At 49.3% G+C, this 23,025-nt stretch overlaps 6 protein-coding genes across 6 annotated transcripts; 4 read left to right on the top strand and 2 right to left on the bottom strand.

The window, feature by feature from the left end:
* Positions 1-1,873: 1,873 nt before the first annotated feature.
* BP5553_03937 (uncharacterized protein) lies at positions 1,874-3,690 on the top strand (the record flags this gene model as incomplete). The annotated part of the gene is made up of 5 exons (XM_032012560.1): positions 1,874-2,664; positions 2,716-2,843; positions 2,891-3,008; positions 3,061-3,375; positions 3,426-3,690. The coding sequence occupies 5 exons, from the start codon at positions 1,874-1,876 to the stop codon at positions 3,688-3,690; spliced, it is 1,617 nt and encodes a 538-aa protein (XP_031872253.1).
* Positions 3,691-9,230: 5,540 nt separating this feature from the next.
* Positions 9,231-10,536, top strand: BP5553_03936 (Uncharacterized protein; the record flags this gene model as incomplete). The annotated part of the gene is made up of 4 exons (XM_032012559.1): positions 9,231-9,237; positions 9,299-9,342; positions 9,433-9,579; positions 9,640-10,536. 4 exons carry the CDS (start codon positions 9,231-9,233, stop codon positions 10,534-10,536), a joined length of 1,095 nt encoding a protein of 364 aa, XP_031872252.1.
* A 563-nt stretch (positions 10,537-11,099) lies between these two features.
* On the bottom strand, positions 11,100-12,841 carry BP5553_03935 (Uncharacterized protein; the record flags this gene model as incomplete). Its single annotated transcript, XM_032012558.1, has 2 exons — positions 11,100-12,630; positions 12,777-12,841. The coding sequence occupies 2 exons, from the start codon at positions 12,839-12,841 to the stop codon at positions 11,100-11,102; spliced, it is 1,596 nt and encodes a 531-aa protein (XP_031872251.1).
* A 465-nt stretch (positions 12,842-13,306) lies between these two features.
* Positions 13,307-15,617, bottom strand: BP5553_03934 (putative CTR1 suppressor protein; the record flags this gene model as incomplete). Its single annotated transcript, XM_032012557.1, has 2 exons — positions 13,307-15,343; positions 15,408-15,617. The coding sequence occupies 2 exons, from the start codon at positions 15,615-15,617 to the stop codon at positions 13,307-13,309; spliced, it is 2,247 nt and encodes a 748-aa protein (XP_031872250.1).
* A 1,075-nt stretch (positions 15,618-16,692) lies between these two features.
* On the top strand, positions 16,693-18,552 carry BP5553_03933 (uncharacterized protein; the record flags this gene model as incomplete). The annotated part of the gene is made up of 1 exon (XM_032012556.1): positions 16,693-18,552. One exon carries the CDS (start codon positions 16,693-16,695, stop codon positions 18,550-18,552), a length of 1,860 nt encoding a protein of 619 aa, XP_031872249.1.
* A 3,247-nt stretch (positions 18,553-21,799) lies between these two features.
* Positions 21,800-22,945, top strand: BP5553_03932 (uncharacterized protein; the record flags this gene model as incomplete). The annotated part of the gene is made up of 3 exons (XM_032012555.1): positions 21,800-22,495; positions 22,550-22,630; positions 22,685-22,945. 3 exons carry the CDS (start codon positions 21,800-21,802, stop codon positions 22,943-22,945), a joined length of 1,038 nt encoding a protein of 345 aa, XP_031872248.1.
* Between the last annotated feature and the right edge of the window lie 80 nt (positions 22,946-23,025).

Genomic DNA, 23,025 nt, shown 5'->3' with positions numbered 1-23,025 from the left:
TGGCGTGCAACAGCTGTGCCAACTGAATAATATGATGCTGTTGATATGCTCCCTCGGGTACCGTACCAAGGTACCTAAGGTTCGTACCTACTGCATGTACAGTACTCCGTCCTGCTCAATACTTCGTACCCCCGTAATAGTGGGCACCCACCCTGGAGCCATTGTCTGGAGCGCCCGTTTGTCCACTGGACGCCCACTGAAACCTCCCCGACACTTCCACCACCGGACGCCCCTTGTTGAGGGTGATCCCCAACCCCGCCCCAGCCTCGCCGCTGTCCGCTGTCCGCTGTACGAAGCACTTACCTCCGTCCTGTGCTACGTGCTGTGCTACCTACTTAGTAGCCCTGGCAGCCCTTCCTGTGCGCTGTGCAGCTGTGCAGCTGTCACCCGAAGTACTGCTTACTCTGCACAGAGGACAGAGTGCAAAGTACAATACTGAGCAGCGGCCCCCTTTCTTTCTGGTCGCCGATTGACCCTGATACCGAAGCGCAGATGAGTATAAAGTTGCCCGCTTCCCCTCTCTTGTGAGCATGGGTCTGTGATGCCTTTGTGGGTGCCGGTTGTTCCTTCATACAAACTTACAAAGACCGGGCGGCCCCCACCTCCATCATATCATGTTCAGGGTTAAGAGATGAATCTCTCTAGCGGTTTCCAGATATCCCCGATGTGGCTCGGCGTAGAGTGATATGTGCCGCGCTATAGCCAAGTACGATGTGGTTACGGGCAGTGATAACCAAGAGGAGCGACCCCCGTGCTCAGAATCTGGGATGCCGTGCAGAAAAGTCCCGCCTCTTGTAATAATACAGTATTATACCTCTAGCCATCCCCAGACATTTCTGGCGAGTATCGCGGGTGCGTGGGCTCGGTGCGCAAACCAGTCGAGGCCTTGGCTGCTCATCGGCCTTGGGGCGCCCTCTTCGATTCATTCTTCAACCGGACTCCTGGGACATCGCAGAGTCAGGACCCCTCGGTCATCATGTTGGTACTCGGTATTCTGCACATCAATCATCGTCGGCGCGTCCCACCCGCCTGTTGAATCGGCCATCGAGTAAGCTCATCATGTTTCGCGAACCTGGCTCCTGGCAGCGCCGGGCTAGCCACCTGCTGCTGCAAGATTTGTTTCGATATTCATGCAACATTGCCGCTGCGGGGTGAGCCCGATAGTGGTTCCAGAGTGGGTTGCTTCGATTGGAGGACTCGGGATCCAGCCTGCAATCATCAACGCGTACATGCATTTGCCTCACAGCTGCCCGGTCCAACCCGCAGTCCAGGCTCAGTGTAGATCTAGACAATTGGGGTCGTCCATGGTGTCATCGTTGATCGTTTGCTGTATCTCCCTGGAGTCTTATTATTAGCATTGTTGGAGTTGGACAGTGCAGTCTGTTGTGGAGGAGCGGTTCTTATCAGACAGTCGGCTTTTCATTATCGCTGATTAGTCACGTACAGCACAATAAGGTTAATATTCCACAACGGCCAAACCCCGCAGGCGTAAGTTCGCTAGCCGAACATTCATTGTCTCTGACCGCCAATCGCGAGAAGATCAATTAGTTACGTAGTACTGCGTACTCCGGACGCGTACTACCGAATTGAGTCCACGGTGAATAGAGCAAACAAAGCGAAACACTCTCGAGACATATCTCTCTCTAGTAGGTAACTCTACAGAGGTGCCTTAGGTAAGGGTGTTCGGGGATTGCCCAACCAAGTTAGCACAGGAATCCAATCCGGACTTTTCTTCTCGTAAGCGAGGAACCCTTAACGTCACTCGGCAAGCCCTTGGATTTTGCCCTGACAAAGCCAACATTCTCCGTGGCTGCAAACGCCTGCAGAACGGGCGAATCAATGCCTTCCAATCCATCTCAAAGGCCGGCCGCACATGACATTTCCCATCAAAGAAAAGGGGCACCGCCATAGAGTGGTCTTCAAAAGACGTAGAATGCCAGGCACAAACCCTCCTTCGTCCTCTGCCTCTGCGTCAAGCACTCTCGATCGAGCACTGTCCAGTGACCCGCAAGATCTACATCAACAGCCTGGTTTTGTGATCGAAGAGCTGCCAAGTGGTGACGAGGGTCTTGATTTCCTATCCGGAGGCTTGGGTCACCCCGTCGCAATGGCGACAAGTGCAGCTATGATACCTGACCTTTTCACTACCCCTCCTTGCATCCGCGACCCCCTCAACACGGGAACATCGCAATTGCAAGATGAGACAATCCAAGAATGTCTCCCATACCTTTCTGGAGCTGAATATGGCCTAGAGTACAATGCACAAGGCGTCCCACACCTGGACCGGAAAAGGCATATTCCATTTCTTCATAAAAGCCTTCGGAACTTGCCTGCTCCTTATGTTGTTGCGGACGCCAGCCGCCCATGGATGTTTTATTGGGCCCTAACCGGTCTATACGCAATGGGGGAGGATATCACACAGTATCGAGACAGACTGATCTCCACTGTTCGCCCGATACAGAATGCTACGGGGGGATTTGGGGGAGGCAATGGCCAAATGTCTCATCTGGCCCCCACCTATGCCATAACTCTATCTCTTGCGATGGTGGGGGGAGAGGAAGCTCTTGATCTCATCGACCGGAAGGCAATGTGGAAGTGGCTTGGCGCCTTAAAGCAATCAAATGGAGCGTTCCAAATGTCTATAGGTGGCGAGGAGGATGTTCGGTGAGTGTCATTAGATAATATCATGTGAAGACTTATTACTAACCAAGATAGAGGGGCTTATTGTGCTGTTGTTCTTATAAGCATTCTCGGGTTGCCGTTGGAGCTTTCTCCAGAGTCTCCTAGTTGGTCTCCTGAACATACAACGCTCCTCTCAGGTTTGCCGGAGTGGGTTGCCAAATGTAAGTTTTTAACCCTTGGGAATCATCAACGAATCTAATTGTCTTAGGTCAGACATTTGAGGGAGGAATCTCTGGAAAACCAGATGCTGAATCACATGGTGCCTATGCATTTTGTGCTCTGGCATGTCTGTGTATTCTCGGTGACCCTCGCGCTATAATTCCCAAGTATGAACGAATTAAACTCTTGACTTTTATGGTAGTACTGATATATTGTTAGATACCTCGACGTACCTCGCTTAATATCTTGGCTCTCTGCCCGCCAGTACGCGCCTGAAGGTGGATTTGCAGGCCGGACCAATAAATTGGTCGACGGTTGCTATAGCCACTGGGTTGGTGGTTGTTGGCCGCTACTTGAAGCTTGCTTAGAGGGCCCATCACCGTCACATAGCTCATCGGAGTCCTACTCTATTAAGAAACCGGCACTTGAGGCTTTGGGTCGCAGTCTCTATAGCCGAGAGGGGTTGATCAGATACATATTATGTTGCTGCCAAGATGAGACGAAACGTGGGGGACTGAGGGATAAACCAAGCCAGTGAGGAATGCCCCAAACCGCCCACAACTCCTCAACTAATCGTTCGTTAGTAATTCGGACTCGTACCATACCTGTTATGTCCTTGCGGGTCTCAGCTCTGCACAGCATAAATGGCATTTCAACGCGACTGGAAATCCAATGGAAGCTGGGCTAACCCGAAGCTCGGCGTATCAGTGGACGTCTGAGAAAGTCGTTGAGGATTCGCAGATATATGACGAGGAAGATCGGGTGAGGACATTGCACCCGGTTTTTGTGATACCCGAGGGGGCCGCAGAGGAAGCGAGGGCGCATTTCTCGTCCAAGGAGGCTTTTTAGATAATATGCAAGACAGCTGGCCACGGCGTTTGAATGTTTTCGTTTTCGTAAAGTAGAAAATGTACGGTAAATGTATTGAGGAAGCGAGGGCTCCTGGTTGATTAATACGGAGGCTTTTGCAACAAACGGACTCTTCGGATATTTTCCCAAGGAGTATGTTTGTTACATAATCGGCGATCCATACCCACATAAGGTAGGCACTCGCAAAAGATAAAGCGTATGAGGAAGGAGCTACTGTACGAAGTAAATAGCTTGGTTCAATCCGATGCAATGCAACGGCGTCGGCTTGTTGAAACGTGACTTAAACCTAAATCCGACATGATTTGAAGCTGAAGCGAGCGAGTACAACACTCGTACAAAAATTGGCGAAGGCTCAAAGGGCGGTTGACCCCCTGATTTCTCCCGGCATGCGTTATTTTCCAAACTTGACCTGCCAGATATTTCGTTATAAAGGCCGGATTATATGGTACTCATGCGAGGACGGCTTGCTTGGGAACCACATCTTTTGCCGGCTCAATCGGAACATCACCATTGTCATCGCCCACGCAAGAGCACACAAGAACGCACAACAGTACGTTCCTTTACGTAGTACTCGAGGACAGAGCACGTCTTCCTTTCTCCGCTTCGAAGGGGGAAGGGAAGAGGATCCGGTCCAGCTTCGTGGGCGCAAGCTGCAGAGCATTATTGCAGCGCTGCATGCAGGGCACACGCTGTACTTATACGGAGTACTGGAGTATGATACGCCTTCCCCAGGAATGCCCCTTCCCGTAGCCCGAGGACCGGACAGCAGTGGATATTGATTGCTTGACCTGATAATCGGGCCTCTTCGCCAGATGCTTGTTGGTCCGGCCAGCATAAGATAGTGGAAGCACCTCAAAAGCCTAGCCGCTTCTCGGAGACCCCAACAATGACGAAGCTCGACAAAGCTCTACGAGCACTGTACGAAGTACTAAGTACTACAGAATAATAGACCCATTCTTCATCTCGGTGGCTTGCCATGTACCGAAATGCTGCTACGAACTCATCCTGGCCTGAACGGCTTTCACAGTCGCCAGTCAGTAGTCCCCGATAGTCCGTCGTCAGGTACGCGGCCACGAGCGAGCGCAAATCCCGGATTATCTTTAGCCAACTCCTGTAATGGAACCGTTGCCACGGGTCGTTATACGTCTTCGGTGGCTTCTTTCCTTCGTTCAGGAAGCCCACAACCATTGCTAATTGCGGGGTTGTTTTTGGCCCCCGGAAGCGTCGCTCCATGGCGTCGAACGAAGCTGCCCCTTTGCAGTCTGAACCCCTTCCGCATTGCTTCATATACTCTGCCGTATGCCTTTTTCAATTTCCACAGCATAAAGCCTTACTGCTTAAGTCCTTAAGCGCACTGCCAACTCATCATTGCATGCGCACGACAACCTTGTCCACGGCTAGTTGTCGGCCGGGCTGGTTCCCTCGCGCTTTCTTGCCCTCCCACGGTGCTTAACGAGGACACATCGTACGTACGAGTACACATACTCCGTACACATACACATACACATACAGACGCTTCCGAAGTACTCATACACATACTACTCTATCCCATGGCCCCATACAAATGTTGTTTCTTGGGTTGAGGCCGGCCAGGTCAATCCAGCCACTGTTTATGCATTGAGCGGCTTCACCGACTTCGTGTCAAGCCCTTCTCCAGTCGTTCCGCGTCAAACGCGTTGGATGTCGCGACTCTTCCATGCACACGGCCACTGTTTGATTGCGGGGCAGAGGGAAGAACCCCGTCACTCCTTGCCCATCTTGTACTTTAGCCACTTTGGAGCTCCTCAGCCGTGACGCTGGCTCGCCGGTTTCTCGAACCTTGGAACCATCGTGTGCCGGGAACTGGGCTGGGCGAGCTATCCGGAGTCTCTGACGCTTTCTGTGTGTGCATTGAGCCCGTACCCTATTGCTGCCCTCGATTTCCGTGCATTAGTCGCCAGTAGTCCGGCGGATCTCGATGGGCGGCGGCGAAAACATAAACGCCGTAAATATGTCATGTCATGCCATGTCCTTCTCAAGGGCCAAGGCTAGCCAGGCTACTTCGATCTCGTTTTACTGCAGAGGCATTCTAAAAAAAAATTATTTGCCCGAGATCTGTGGATGGAGCAACGGGTGTCGAGCCTTTCGCCACCACTTTGCATCACCACTCTCAGTAGGTGCAGATCGACCTCGTCCTCGGGAGGGCGAATTGATACCTCCCTAGCCATCAGAGTACCATCCCCTAGCATGCGTTCCCATGTTGTGGTGGAGTTGCCTAATCTCCCGATGTTTTATCAACTGGCAACGGCCTACGCCAACACATCGTTATGGGTCACATATGAAGAGCCGCATCATGACTTGCATATGGATCAACTCGTCGCCCTATCTCGACGGAGCCTTCATCTTCCTACGGGAGTCCAATACATAATCCTTGTCTGACGCTAACCATAGACTATCAGACTCTGCGATAAATTACACATGTCTCGCCGTTGATGGACGAGAGTCCTGCACAAACACCCCCCCTAGACCACCCACCCCGATCAGTCAGCCCTACTCCTCATCACCACGACGTCGTCCACACATCCATTGTCTTCATACACATCACTGATCCTGTGCATCTTTCCTTGGTAACTTCGAGATTGGGCTCAATTGCATTGTTGTCAACACCAGAAGTTTTCGGGCAATCCTCATCTCAACATCCCTGGCTCCACGAGAGTTGTTCTACCACACTCTGCACGCCCGGCAGGTTCGTTCCTGGAAGATCGTGTCGTATCGAAACAAGTGATACTTGACGAGCGACAATGGGTGGTTTCTATATGGCATATCTGGAGAGTACGTCGATCCACTACTGCAGAGAAACCTTACCAACCCCGTGGGATTTTTTTCATCCGATCTCTTCATCCCACGCTTTGGTACCCAATATCCCGCAGGGAAGGGGGGCTACATCTTTTGACGCTCGTTATGATGTCGCCCGTCACCCGCGTGATTGGAGCCGTGCCCTGTTTTTATTTAATGGCCCAACCTTGCGCTTGCTGATCTTTGGTTGTTAAATTAACCCATTCTCTTCCGAGGTGTTTCTGTTTCGGGACAATATAAACTCTGTACAACAATTAAAAGTCCGAATAAGCACTGACGTTCCGCACAGGTCTGTGTCGACGTCGAGGATGGCGTGACCCTTTGTATGAGACTTACAGGAGCTCCTCAGGCTTCACCTGCCTGGTTCTCGTCAACGGCCGTGAATATCAAACGGACCTGGCCTACGAGTCCGACGGGCTGGCCCAGGAGAATGCGGCTATGCGGGCGTTCATGGTGTGCCGCAACTTCTCGGTGAATGGGGGTATGCTGGCACGCAATGGTGTGGTCCAGGGACTACCTGCCAATGAGAGCAGTGGGCGACACCGAAAGAGTCGAGGAGGTCGAAGCCATTCAGGCAACCTGAGCAGCAGCAGTTCCACGGCGTCATCCGAATGAGGAACTCGCCGATACGTGCTATATATGGCAGCTAAGAACTAGCTGTCTCCCCCACTGGCCGAACTGGCGGCCAGCCAATGCTCCTCTGGCCCCCGGATAAAACCGGTGACCGAGTAGAGCTCCCCAAAGGCTCAATTTGTGTCTAAAAAGAAAACGCCTAGCGAAGAGGCATGAAATTATTTTTTTGCTTTGACGATTGACGACTTCCATGCATCATAAAACGACCTAACGAACCAAACGACCCACGAATCTCCTGCCATTGACTTTTTGATTTAAGACTTCGAAATGCGGCATGGGATATACAGAACCAGCCACTTGGATATCCGAGGCAACTCACCCCACGATCCTTACGGAGAGGCTTTTTTCCCGATACTGCATCAGCAATCCAACGGGTGTTGAGGAGAGAGAAAGAGAAGCATGGCGATCTGAAGCCGCTCGATTTTTTCTGATAATGAATTTTTTTTTTTTTTTTTGGAATCCCTGCATTTAGCAAGCGTGGCGGCAGCGTTGGTTTCGCTGTGAATGAATGTGTTATGTTCGCGAATTCACTTTTCTTGGGATCTGAAATGGGAAACGAAATGAAAGGAAACGGATGGGATTTCTTTCTTGTGGCAAAATGAACGAGCGAACGCGCGAACGAGCTGATGATAAATGACCTGACGAAATTAAAAGTACTATGGGCAACCTTGAAAAAAAAATTGCTGGAACTTCTCTCTTGATATTGGGTTTTGTGGGGGTCTGCAATCTCGTGTGAAATGACTTGTTATCGACCAATGACAGGGCGGGAGTTTCGACGTCGTGAACTCGATGCTACCATTTCCATACCATTTACAGTACCTCTGAGAACCACAGCCTATCAGATAACAATACCACTCTAGAATCTAGAAAATAGTCTGAGAGGTTGCACTGCTTCAACTTCTCCTTTCTCCTTTTTCCTTTTTCTTTTCGTTTGCGACCCCGTGACGGGCACTCGACTCACACCCCTGGAAAATACCCACGCGCAGCCGAAAGGGGAAAGGAGACGAACAGCAGGAGTTGTGTTCAGTGGAAAAGGGGCAACAAAAAACAGAGTAGAGCACCCCACGCCCACGAGAGAGGAGAGCAGGACCAGCAGCGACACCGATACTGATACCGATACTGATACGAAGCAGCCCTGCGTACATAATAACAACCCGTCCGCTTTATCATAGCAGGACCTATACGTAGTGCACTCGCCTCCTCCCATTTCCTCTCTAGGTGCCAAAGATCGGCTCTAGCCCCGTGACAGGAACTTAAAACTGGTCATCAGGTCTCCTGTAGCCTGGCACTTACTCGGAGCCGCCCGTTTTCTTCGAGCTAATTACTGCCGCGCAATTGATTGGAAACGTGGATAATTTACTAGATGACACCTGATCTAATTCCAGAGCTGCGAGATTAATTATTAGAATACAACAAGCCCAACCCGCCCAAACAAGAGTGTATTTGCTGGTGTACACGCCCATAGTCGGCCCCAGCGTCCCAATTACTCGAGATGCTGGAAGAGCGATCCCGGCCTAGCGAGGACTTGCCCTGTCAGCCCCTTTCCCCACCGAAGCCCGCCCGACGAGAAATTTGGAGGCGCCAGTTGCGAGTACCACAGTGTGCAGAGTACGTGCTCCCTTAATTAGTTCGTATTCAAGCAACACACTACCACCACCACTGCACAGCTCACAAACTACAACTGTGTCCTTCACAAGCCGGCTCCCTATATCATATCGTATCATACCATTTCATACCATTCCATTGACACCTCTCGCCAGTCTTAATACACGTACCGTACTGCCCTCCAATCTGCCCAATACTTCCCCACCGCTGCTTCTAACACTCCCTCAGGGTAGAACAACCTGCAAGCAACGAGCTTAGCATTCCACCCACGCTGTTCTTCACCGACACCTCGTTGGCCACCTCACGCCAGCCAGCTACCCCGTCAACGGCAGCCAAGTCAAGTCTCTGCCAACCTCGGGCCTCCAAGATCTGATTCTCTGGACCGTGGGAATCTTTCATTCCGCCTTCACACACAACTCCATCCCAAACCCGCCACCTCCCCCAAAATGAAAGGTACGCCTGCGTCACCGCTGGAGCAAGGACATCGAGAGCCGTGACTGATATGGAAAAACAGCTCTCATTCTCGTTGGGGGCTTCGGCACCCGTCTGCGACCCCTCGTAGGTCTCCCTCGCCCCGAGCTCTGAGCCTTCGAATGCCTCCCCCACAGGTCCTCAGCTCCACCACTGTCAATGACTGACAGAGCATAGACCCTCACCCTCCCCAAACCCCTCGTCGAGTTCGGCAACAAGCGAATGATCCTACATCAGATCCAAGCATTAGCTGCTGCAGGAGTCACAGATATTGTCTTAGCCGTCAATTACCGACCAGAGGTAATGGAAAAGTACCTGGTGGAAGTAAGTCTCAAACGGAGCTCCAATCCTATTCCCCTCGTGCTAATGGGTGTGCCCTGATAGTACGAACGCCAATTCAATGTCAAAATCACCTTCTCAATCGAATTAGAGCCCCTTGGCACAGCTGGACCTCTAAAGCTGGCAGAAGATATCCTAGGGAAAGACGATGCGCCATTCTTCGTTCTGAACTCTGACGTGATCTGCGAATATCCCTTTGCCGAGCTTGCTGCTTTCCACAAGTCGCATGGCGACGAAGGTACCATCATCGTCACGAAGGTTGAGGAGCCGTCCAAGTACGGTGTGGTGGTACACAAGCCAAACCATCCATCGCGAATTGACCGATTCGTCGAGAAGCCCGTTGAATTCGTAGGCAACCGTATCAATGCCGGTATCTACATTCTGAACCCCAGCGTGCTTAAGCGCATCGAATTACGCCCTACCTCCATCGAGCAAGAAACTTTCCCTGCAATTTGCGCAGATAGACAACTCCATTCGTTCGATCTGGATGGTTTCTGGATGGACGTTGGTCAGCCCAAGGATTTCCTTTCCGGAACATGTCTCTACCTCTCCTCCCTCACGAAGAAGGGGTCCAAGGAACTCACGCCTATAAGCACATCATTTGTACATGGCGGTAACGTTCTCATCGACCCATCTGCAAAGATCGGCAAAAACTGCAGAATTGGCCCCAACGTCACCATCGGCCCAAATGTAGTCGTCGGCGATGGTGTCCGCCTGCAGCGCTGCGTCCTCCTCGAAGGCGTAAAAGTCAAGGATCACGCCTGGATAAAGAGCACAATCGTCGGCTGGAACTCTACCATCGGAAAATGGGCACGGTTGGAGAACGTCAGCGTGCTGGGCGACGATGTTACAATTGGCGACGAGATATATGTCAACGGAGGCAGCATCCTACCGCACAAGAGCATCAAAGTCAACGTCGACGTGCCGGCGATTATTATGTGAACGGGCAAAGGAAGTTATGACGGGTTTTGGAACTTGGGGGCCCGTTTTGGGTTCATTTTGAAGCGCATATGTAGCGCTGGGCGCGTTCTCCCCTCAGTCTGTGGTTTTCAAGTAGATGCAATTGCTGGGTGTGCAGGCGTGGCGTCTTTAATGGCAGGCTTGGGCCCTGGTTGAGCGGGACCTTTGTATACATGCGAAAAAAAGGGAGAAACTCTTGGCAGGTTGGGTTCGCTTTCTTGCTTGTACATGTTGATAGTATTAGAATAATATAAACTTTCATGGTGATGAAAATAGAGATGCTTGCGGAGTCTAGAATTGTGTATATGTGGGCAGGATGGTGAGAGATGGTGCGGGTTGGTTGAGGCTTTAGGAGAATCATATTCCCATTGTCTTGAACGTTTATATCTTGACAACAATGATGGTTATCCAAGCGCTTACTTAGTTCTGAGTCTGATGCTTCAGTCCCCATATCAAGCATTTGACACAATAAACATGTACAGTAGTATTATATTTCTACAGCGGAAGAAATTAAAAGCTCCTTCTTTCGGGTTCTAGCGACTTCATCATGTACTTGTACTCTTGACTCCCAGAATACGCTCCCACTCTCTCCTTAGCGCCTCCATCTGGCCCCAGATCTTAACACCTAGAATTTCGAAATCCTCCTTCGCCTCTTTGGTCAAATCCACAGCATCCCGCTTCCTGCCCTTTCTTCTCTTGCCATCATGTTCACTATCGATGGATCCATCCCAGCCCCAGCCAGGAACCTCTGTCTTCATGACCCTTTCCTCGCCACCTGTGTTAGTTGCAGAGCCCCATTTTGCCTTGTGCATTCCATGTGCTTCCATGTCCTCCAGCTCATCGACATCCGTCAAGGCCAGCCAGACAGGAGCAACAGCTCCTTTGTATGGTTCGATAGTGTGCCAAGGACTTCCCATCCACCTTACAACTAGGAACAGCCATTTATAAATAAACACCAGGAGGAGGTTCAATGGCATGATTTCAGAGGCAAAGACACCAGGATGTGTCAGGTAGATCTTTGGTTTCACCAAGGGGTCTCCGTTCGCTTGTTGCTTGCTTTTGGTTGCGGTGACTGTATTCGCGCTATCAAAGTATGGGGCGGCAATCCGCTTCACGGATGGGAGGTCAGAGGTCAGAGAGAGGACGTCGATGAGACGCTTAGAGTCCTCGTAAGGGGTTCGAGAGTTGAGTGCCTGCATATCATCCAAGGATAAATGTTCTGCGAGAGCCTCGATACTGGAGACCCAAATTATTTTCCCACTGGCTTGGGATTCAGGCGAAGCAGGGCGAGAGAGCAGAGGCATTAGCTCGTGAGCGAGGATGTAGTGGCCGAAGATATTGGAGCAGAAGACCTCGCCAAGGGGAGGTTCCTTTTGGTCTGACGATCCAGTAGCTTCGCCTGTCTTTGGATCTGGGAAAGATGATTGCGCCTTCAAGACTGCGCCAGTATTTGCTAACTTGAATGTTGGCCAAGTGACTGCCTCCACAGTATCCAGTAACACCTGTCGAACAGCGGGCAACCAGTCAACACCAAGCCATCCTCCAATTCCTGCGCTCAAGACGACCACATCTAGCCTTGGGATGCGCAGTCCACTCAGTCCCCAGCCCCAAGACCTCTGCGCACCAGAGGATCCGGGATCCTGGCTCAATGCCCATCGATCTTGCTTTACGTCGTCTGAATAACTTTGTGTTCCGGGGGACCCATGAGGGAGCTTCAATCCGTCGTAAGTTGTTGCATCCGGGCTCCCCACGGTGCCATTGACCAGTTTATCAGCCAGAGCATAGACACTCTTTAGATTGCAAAGATCGACTTCAACGCCTATGAAGTGAACTCTCTGTACCACATCTGACCACTTGTACTCGAGTCCCTGAGCTTTGGCATTCTTCCGAGACTTCGTGGCAAATGGGGAGTATTCGGCTTGCCTCCTGAGATGAGCTCGGAGTCTGGATATGGTAAAACGCGTCTTCAATGGAGCACGCGTGCAAAGGATGAGAACGAGGTGTTTCGTAGAAGGAGTGGAGGGGGACGTGATAAATTCGTCAATGAGTCGTGCAGCAATGGCATAACCTAGACCACTATCAAATCATCAGCATTTGCGCGGAGGTCCAAAACATAATCATGCGAAAGGTCAATGGCTGGATCGTAAAAGAATCGCAGGCACACAATCATTTAGCTGTGTAGGATTGGAACTGTGGAATTGGGATTGTGCTGCATTTTCTACCTATTGACGCCAGTTACTAGAGCAAACAGTTGGCTATCGCTCGTCTCCCATGGTGGCAATCCCATATTGCCGAGCGCCTCTATTTCGAATATATTGTATAGAGGGAATAAACAGGTGTTAACGTTAACGTTAAGGTTGAGGATTTGGTTGTAGTCGCGATGTCGATGGCGATCGCATACAAAAGGTCTGGCTTCACATGCATGTAGTATGGGGGAATCCCTGGCCGGCCAAGACTAGCGATTAAAGGGGCTTCTTCGGCTCTACTGAGGAAACCGGGCCTACTATTAACGCGAGCTAGGGGCCTCGGAGTGTTCCGTAAACGATCATGTAACTAGAGATACTTATCGATTCTTGATCCAAACAATATCATAACCGCCTACGAGGCACAGGACAAAATAACAAGGTGAAAACAGAATTGATGATTGGTATCCCTCCAACGCCACCTTGATTGTACCGAATAAGGCATATAAGTAGAGAAAAATTAATCAGAATTCCGCCACATACGCAAGCTCAGGTTACAAGTTATTAGACTAGATATTCTTTCTCTCTTCGTCGTCACTGTCATCCTCATCCTCTTCTCTAGCTTCTTCGCTCTTTCTCCTCCTCATTTGCCCCCGCTCCCTCATGGCTCCCCTAATTTTCTGGCTCACCGCCTCGAAGCTGCTTTTCGAATCCAGTGTGCTAAAGGCCTGCAACGGGAATGCCGCTGAGCCAACGGCACCTCCACTGCTGCTGCTGGCACTCCTGCTCCTAGAAGGCGGGCGCGTTGCAAAGAGAGCGATATTCCCAAGGTTTTTGAATGATTCGTTTCGCGGCAAGTTGCTGTTCATACTGGACCCGCCACCAATCGATGCGCCAACATCAGTAAAGTCGGAAGCACCAGACTGATTGCTGTCTCTACGAGTGAACCCAGCAGCGGTCGGTGATATAGGGCTACCAGTGCGTTCATTGCGGAACGGGTCCGCTATAATTCTGGCAGAGTCGAAATCTGGGAACACTTCAGGGCCAAGTGTATTGATGACATCCGTAACTTCAGCACTCAGCTGTGCCCGCCGTTCACGAAGTTTAAAGATGATGTTGCTCGATGCTGGATTAAGAGACAGGACAAGCGGGCGCAAGGATTTGACGATGTCCATACCTACTTCGCCGAAGCGGAGAGCGGCGAAAGTGATTGCTGGGAAGAAGATATATCCAAAAACAACAACCCCCCATAACGGCACCCAGTCAGGCATGTAACCTTGAATCCTGTTGTGGTATGTCCAGTATGTGAGCAAGATGGTGTAGAAGTTGTATAAAATCGGCGCAAACGCAAGTGCCACCAACAGTTTCCATGTTGCCATGACATCCCGACCCTGGAGTTTTACAGTAGAAGCGGCGAGGGCTTCTCTGGATTTCTTTATGCTGATCATTTTCGACGCGATGAAAACTGGACCGAAGAGCACAAGACCAGGAAGTACGGCTATAGACAGTACGGAGATCTTCGCTAACCGGTAGAAGAGCAGGAAGACAACTTTTGGAATGCTGAATTTGGCGTACTCGACTTGATGATCGCGAATGTTCATGTAACGCAATTGCTTATTGTAATCATTCACTGACTTCTTCAACGAGACAATCCTGGGATCGTCTTTGTAGTGCGTGTAACCCTTTACGAGTCTTCTGTTTAGCTCAACCACCATTGGTAGGGGCAGCTTTTTGTGTGCTGGATTGTACAACCTCCGCGCAGCTTGGATAAGCATGAGCGTGTCATAATCAGGGCTTGTGACAGTGACCGCAACAAGTGCCTGATATACCGTGTCCAACAATTGACCCACGGCTTCTCTCCGTTCGCCATTCCTGTAGAGATCGACTAGCTCTTTTGGGACCTCGACAGGATTCCCAAATTCAATTACCGCCCGGGATCGGAATTTATGGGCGTGGAAGTAGTTCATGCCACAAGGCACAATCTTTAATCCGCAGTCGGGATTCGCTGCTAAGGCACCAAGAGCCATGATGGCCACACCAGCTTTGAGAGGGAGCAGTTCGGTCCTATCGTGGCTGCCCCCCTCGGGGAAAATTCCCACTGCACCACCTGCACTCAGGCGATCAAAGACTGCATCGTACACCTGCGTCTGATCCACCTTAGGTGCAGTCTTGTATTTCGTGCCCTCAAAGCCGTCGCTAGTTCGTTCCACGTCTTCTCTCCCTGTGAGCTGCTTCATTGCCACAGCGCCCTTGAAAGGCTTCTTTAATCGAATCTCCTCCGCGCTTATGATCTCGGCGATCTCGGCGTTGGCAGCAGTTCCATTAACGCTGGGTAAAACCAACAGTCCTCCAATTTGTGCCTCGCCCGCGTCAAACTTCGTGCGAATTCCGCGGACAAGAAGAGGATCATTAACGGGGTCGGGCAGGTATATCATTCCAGAACCAGGTTTGACCATATCAAGGGCCCGCCCAACAGGCACAGCGCCGACCTTGGTTGCAAACCATCCAATCAGCATTCTGTTCATCGATTTCGCGGCAATTAGGAAGGCAACTCGGCGGTGGCATTCTGAACGGAGAGTGCGCAAGAGGATAAGAGGGTCCACAAACTGGAGCCAGAGTATTAGTTAGGAATGTACAAAGCATTAGGAGAGTATCTATGTGTATATGTACCTGATTGGCATGCGGGGCAGCGACAAAAATCACAGGTCCCTGCCGTGGCACCTTCCATGATCCGCGAGGATGAACCTCTCGAAAGAAGAGGTCGACTAGTATAGAGAAAATCCAGAGGAAAACATCGTATGTCCAATTCGTCATAGGGTTTTTTTCCTTGTGTTTGCCTGGATGAGGCATGTGAACATGAATTTCAGGTTCCTTCGCCATGTTGACCAAAGGTGCACAAAGCAGAGAATTAAACCCTCTGTAGCACCAGGGTCGAGTCGTTTGTGTAGGTATTCGGCGGCGGCGGTAATAATCGCTCGGTCGAACGCTCGAAGAGATATGGGGGACGATCTAGATGTGTCAAGAACCCCACCGGCAGCTCAACCGCAGCTCAACCGTAAACAGGGCTTTAGCGGGACAGCGTCAAGATCGATTAGAAGTTCGAGTTCGAGACCTTGGCGCGATCCGTGAGGGCATGTCGCTCCGGGGCCAGTTGGAGATGGAAATGCGTGGACTTCGCCTTCTCTGTTGTAGCAGGGAGTGCTACGCGGGTATTGCTGGTACTTGTACAGTACTTTGATTGCTGGTATTGTTTTGCATTCTCCTCCCCAGCGGCGTGACCTTGGCACGTAATCTTCACAAGGATGGCGGCGGCGGAGGGCGGAGGACGGAGTTAGCCTCGGCTAACTCTGGAGCTATGGTATTTATAGTTTTAGACGCGTAGGGCGCGCGCGTAATGCTCAAGCGCCAATATCACGAAACTCTCGCGACGTTCCTTCCATCTCCCATCTCAACGTCGCCGCTCCTCTTTTCTACCGTTACTTCGTACAGAAACTCACTCCTCCCACTCGCTTACCAACTCGCTTGAGGCCCCCGAGCCCCCAGCCAAAACCTTGAAAAAAAATAACAGCCAAAAAGCAATAAAAAAAGGTTGGTGCAATACCATAGTATTGTGAATTAATTTTTTTCTCTCTCGTGCTTTGCATACAGTTAGTGGGCTTGCCGCTCTTGCTCAGGCTCTAATCACCCTCGGCTTACCCTAGGTGGCTTGAGCCCACTGTTCTCGGAACACGTTATCTTTAGACATAATCTCGACCGGAAATTCTAGCGTCAAGTGTACCAAAGCAACTGCACTATCGCCCTCAACAGCGGAGGAATCGATATGGCATCTCTGCAGGATGCTAGAAAATTAGTCTGTAGTTTCTGTTGGCAAAACTTCTTCAACACCGAACAGTTCCAGCTCCTTTGCTCATGTCGATGCGCGGGTACCGGCTGTAACAATGGTATCAGTTGCAAGATGACTGTACGGCAGATAAATGAATCAGCAAGCAATAACTGCAACTGGTGCTCGTACATCTGGACTTTCACGTCGAGAAGAGAAGAAACCAGGGATCCGGGCGATGTTTTATCCATCTATCTCTGCGATTTCTATCCAGGCTACTCCACACCTACCGGAAAGAACGCATATTACCTGACCATGAATTGGGAATCCCAAAAACGCGCTACAGACATCGGCTGGGCTCTTAGGCTTCATGCTTTTACCAATTCCACGGATCTTGCTGCTCCATTTGTCACAGCACGAAAACTCCAAACCGAGGTGTATTCAGATGCATCAAGACATCAGATTCAACGCTGGCTTGCCGAATGTGCCGATCATAACCAATGCCCTGGGCAGGCTGAAACGATTCTCCCTACACGAGTTATAGAGGTAGCTCCTGTGGGCTCTCCCGACAGACCTCGACTTGTTGTCACTGCCGGCAAGAAAGGAAGATATGCAGCTCTCTCGTACTGCTGGGGCAGTAACTCTTACGGAGAACTCAACCAGTCTAACTTGAATGAATACATTCAAACCTTGTGCTTGAATTTGCTTCCCCAGACACTTCGCGATGCCATCGCAGTTACCAAAAGCATATCCGTTCCCTATCTTTGGGTGGACGCCTTGTGCATACTTCAAGATTCCGACAATGACAAATCGCATGAAATGTCTATGATGGAGGGAGTGTATAGAGATTCTTTGGTTGCTATCGTCGCTGCAAACTCGGAAGGGGCCACACATGGATTCTTGCAACCGCGGAAGACGCCCTTAGAATCCTTCACTCTCCCGTTTCGTGTCTCTGAAAGCCAGTTTGGGACAATGTCGGTGCGGGAACTGGAGGCAATGGAATATGACGAATCTTCAGAACCCATCAACGAAAGGGCTTGGACATTGCAAGAGAGTCTGCTTGCACACAGGTATCTGATCTATTCATCGCACACCTTACAATGGCGCTGTAATGCCGGTGTACGAAACTTTGGAAACTCCCTCCATCTCGTATCCTACGCAGAGGAGGACAAATATTCTCATTCATTCAGTACTTTGAATAAGCCCGCTTCCGATTCAGAGGGTGAATTGAAGAGATGGATACGACTTGTGAACCTCTATTCAAAGCGCTCTGCATCTCTTCCCCATGACAAATTGAACGCGATTTCGGCTGTGGCTAGGGAGTTCTCCCCCAGTCTGGGCCATCAATATTTTGCCGGATTGTGGGAATTCTCAATTCTGTGGCAACTTACATGGGTCACTTCATGCTCGTGGGACTCGGAGACCGTGAATACTAGGCCAGAGGTGTATCGAGCGCCCTCATGGTCATGGGCATCAATTGATGGTGAGTTGTTCTACGGGACTAGTCTCCTAGAGACCGATAAAGACGAGTGTCTTTATAGATGCGATTTTATAAGGTGTCAGGTCGAGCCGAAGTCGGTAGACTTCCCTTTCGGGGAGGTGTTGGCTGGATCCTTGACGTTAAGAGGTGTACTAAGGCAGGCGTGGTTTAACCCCTCAAACAATAATATTCTCTGGCTCGGCGAAGACGATGAAATATTAAGGACTGCAGAGGCTCTTTGTTTGGCCAAGTCTAGGCAAGGCAGCTCGAAGGAGGCACAAGACAATGAATGGGCTGATGAGGATACGGGGGTTAAGGCCTATCATGACGAGGCAGGTGATTGGCCTCCAATACTAGTCTTCTGTCTTCCAATCTCGGTGCATGACGAGACCGTTTCAATGGGCTTGCTTCTCGCAACATCTGAGAAAGAAGCGTTCAGACGTGTTGGTTCATTTGAAAACGCGCATAGAAAGGATTTTGATCATCTCCCGCAACGTGACATCACAATTAGATAGGTTCAATATGCTTCTCTACATCCACAATCTGCAGTCGGTCAAGGCTAATATGACACATTTTTCGCCTGTGTAGCGTTCTACTATTGGTTTTCTCAGGGCGTTGAATCTAGCACCATAATAATATTCTATTTCACGGTATGAGTTCGTTCGAGGACTAAACTAGTATTGAAAAATTGTCTACGACGAGAGGAAGAGGATCAAAGGATCCGCTTCACAAAATACTATTCTATACGTGACCACTCTTAGCTCCGTTGCCTTGCTTTTCTCATTCACTACAAAGTGAGCGTGATAATACCCTCACAAGGAGCTAAATTCAGAGATATTGTCGTCGTCAGATGAAATGTTAATCGGCCTAGGAACTTGAGAATACGGCTGGGAAGAGTGGTCGTATACAGGTGACGAAGAAACGGATCGTCGATGGGTTCGGATACTGCCTTTTTGGTTGATATCCGCAAAGATGCTTAGGCTTAGCTTAAGCTCTCTCAAGCTTGCTTACTCTCGGCTCAAGTAAAAGCAGCAGCAGCTCACGTCCGGAGACCAAAAAAATATTTATGGGGATCGAACCCATGCTGCTGTTACCTTCTAGTAACAAATCTTGATAGACTTGTTCCCCCCCAATTTCCCTCGTCGGTACGCCGAAGATACCATTTTTCGTTGCAGCGGCTATGAGTGCGCAACTTGTTACAGTTACACCCCAAAGAGACCCGATGACTGTTGACCGGCTAGTTGGAACGTCTGGTGTTTTTGCCAAAAAACTGCTTATTTTAATATATATACAACTACGATAATTACCCGAGATTCCCCCACAACAGCCTCCGAGCCGGCGTACCCACTCTAGGAAGGAGCCAACGCAACCTGTTGATATTGCCTGCCTCTCCTCACCTCACCAAGGATGTTTGTTGATGGAGTAGTCTACAAGACCGTCACCGTAATGCCCTATTATCTAGAGATGCTTAAGAAGGATCTTGTGATGACTCTCAGGAGTCGAGGCACTGCTCTTCATTTATTAATCAAAGTACATATTCTCTTGTCTTCATTGCTTGAGGTGAGTGCTCAGGTGTCTTGAAGGCAAATGCCAAAACTATTATTTCCTTAGAGATATATTCTCAAGGTGCATCAACCCTACTGGAACATCATCATGTTACGCTGCCCTCCCTTGCATAGCTAAATCCTAACGCTCAGATCATGGTTCTCCAATCGAAACTGCTGTGGCTGACTCCGCATCCCCCTACTTCTTTACATCTTCTTCAACCGACAATATCTCACTCCTGTGCCTCTATTTCCCAAGGAATTAGCTATTAACAAATGAGCTTGAAGACCGCTTGGCTCCTGCAATCTGAGGGCTGCAGAAGGCTTCCCATAGGCTACATGGCAGCACTCATCGGACCTCAGACCTCCCAGCGGAGTATGAAAGTAATTCTGTTAGTTGCTCTTTCTAAGGATCTAGATCCAAGGTCAATTACAGGCTCATTATCAAGAAATGGATTAAGCCGCTATCTTTGCCTACCTTTAAGATAATATCATATTCGAACTAAATTTCACTATCAAAATAGCTCAACGTTATAAACCCGAGTGTTAGCACTTTGAGGTACGCGTACCTGAAAAGGAGCTTAGGGTTAGCCAGCAATATCAAGCCCGAGTAAAACATTGGCGTCGAGGTCATCGACGATGTAGGTCTCGCGTCGGAAGTGGGCAATAATATGTGTACTGGTATGCAAGTAGAAATCGAGAATAATAAATTGGTTGGCATTAGACTGTTTGTCCCTGAGGCCTCTGACAGCTATCGGTGTTAGTATATTAGGAATAGTCGCTGTAGGTGTATACTTATATAGAAAGCGCCGGCCGATAAGGGCCATGCTACATCTAATATCAAGGCAAGTAGCTTCTTTATTATTATAAGGGCTACTAAGCTTAAACAGTACCTGCGTATAGCAGCGGCTACCAAATGTGTAGCCCGGTTCCGCCTAGCTCGGTAGTACTATATAGGTGACGACATATATGCAGTCCGAGTCAGAACCAGCCTAGGTCCATGTTAATGTCGTCGTAGAGGATAGTAAGGATAGTACGACTAGAGGGGAGAGCGTATACTTATAATATACTCAGATATAGTCGTATGGTTTGTTTTTGGATTTAAAGGCTCGTTGTATATAGCGTAAATAACCTGGGTAAAGTCTGGCTTAGATTTAGATTTGGCCGTAGAATAGCCAGCGATGCGCTTTTGCCCCGGATGTGTGATTTCAATACTAGGAGTATAGGCAGTATGCGAGCGACACTCCCTAGCTAAGGGAGTATAATATGCAGAATTGACAAAATACGCGCTGGCATCGGGGTAAGAAGCTTCTTTAGGCTAGCTATATTTGGGTTTATCGGTATAATGGTCTTCTATATATACTTTAGCGTCCTCAAAGTAGACTTTATCGACTGGGTCTGGTGTTTCCTTATTCTGCTCCGGCGATGTCTCCTCGAATAGGGTATTGTATATTCTTCTAGGTTTCTGCTAAGTCCTAGGGAATTGTCCGCGAGGCCAATTTAGCCCAATGTAAGTAGTTGATTGAAAATAGAATACCATGTATATTTACCAAATCCTATAATTAAAGTAATATTTAAAGTTAAGCTCTAATATTTTGAAGCTATTGTACTATAAAAGTCTCTAAAAAATACTATGTTTCCCTTATTAATCTAATAATATCTATCGTCAATTCAAAATAAACACTACTCTCTTTAATATATAGTATAAATACTTGATGTAACTATAAAGCTAAATACAGCAGAGAATTCGAAGATGGAGGAGTTTATGATAGCAAGTCCACATAATATTCGGTTTCCTTTCTAGTGAGGAAGGAAGATACAATGACAAGAGAACAGTAGAAAGTTCCAACTGATTGGAGTAATTTACAAGAGAAATAGTACATCATTTTGAAAGATACCAGAACAAGAAAACCCCTGAAAATTCCAATTCATTTGAGTAATTTACGAGAGAAATAACACATCATAGTGCTCATTCACTAGTGAAGTATTCCAATTCACCACTTCATTTTTACACTAAATTCACCACACAGCTACTTCTACTCATGGTTCAATTTACTCTAAGCTTCTCCCAAAACCACTCCACATCTACTCCCACACACTTTTAATTTGCTAGCTGTTGGCCCCAAACCCGCTCCAGATTGATTAGTATATTTAGAGTATTTAAACCTTTCACCCTTCACCCACTGGTCAAAATCCTATCCACAACACATCTATCAGTATGGCGAACCACCATACTGACCTGCGGCCCCCTCTTTTCCCCCTCAACATAGAAACGATTCGCAATGGGCCCTTATTCCAATTTGATGACAAAACGAGATATATGGTGACTGCCTGCCGAGCATACGGCTACAAGCTTGGTTACCATCAGATTCTTGACTCTGCAAGGAACGCCCTGAATAGCGGAGAGGCCCAGCCAATGTGTCTGGTTCTCCTACCCCCAGTCCCAGCCCTCTCGACTCGCCAATCTATGGCCATGCTCGCTATGATCGATATTGACATGACCCCACGCTCGTGGGAGTGGTCCCCTGAGTTTATCAGCATCTATGGCAGTCTGGAAGGCAGAGCCGATGGTCTCTGGGCGTATTGTAGCGATTTCCGCCGGGTTATATCAACTACGATCGACCAGCGGCTTTTCCCACACTACAAACGACCCTTCATCTGGCTTGCAAAGAATTTGGAATACCTCGGCTTTTGCGAAAATTTGGATAGGGCTGCCGTTCAAAAGAATATTCGAGTGTTGGATCGCAACGAAATGGAAGCCGCTTGGGTGCAGGTAATGATGAGAAGTTTCGAGTGGGAGACGCATGAAGCCATATCATCGTTGATTGGCAAGGTCAGTTTCCACCGTGAAGTCACCAGCGAAGCTCAAGCCAGAGTGGTTATGCAGCACTTCTTGAGAACAGCATTAAAGAAGGTGAGTGTCTACAGACCAAATTAGTTATAGATGACCAACCTTTTATTATCACAGCGGTACCAACCAGTTGAAAAAGTGGAGAAATACTGGGAGGAAAAACCGGCGAAGTATAACGTTCCGGACCTTAACATCACGGTAAACCTACCTACCATGCGAAATCCTTGTCGTACAGTAACTAACTCATAGTAGCCTACACCCGATGGGAGCTCAGAGCTTCCAGGGGAATTGAATACCGACTTTGAAGATGAAGATGATGAGGGCGACGTGGCTATGGCAGAGGGAGGGGAGACCCAGGGGGTTGTTGAGATGTCCAATGAAATGCGACAGATGGATTTGGACGATGATGACGAAGAGGCTCCCGCGAGTGGCCACACCAGGGAAGAAATCCTGGAGATAATTTCTGCTGAAGCAGAGAGCGAGGCAGCCGCTGCCTGGAATGACCTTGCATAATCAGCTTCCATAGTGAATGAATGAATTGCTATGACGGCGTTGCATATTACTATTATAAAACGGAGCGTTTAGGTCTCGAC

This window comes from Venustampulla echinocandica (genome assembly GCF_003357145.1).
Source record: "Venustampulla echinocandica strain BP 5553 chromosome Unknown scaffold_1, whole genome shotgun sequence".
Lineage (NCBI taxonomy): Eukaryota > Fungi > Ascomycota > Leotiomycetes > Helotiales > Pleuroascaceae > Venustampulla > Venustampulla echinocandica.
This window is presented reverse-complemented; position numbering and strand designations above follow the sequence as displayed.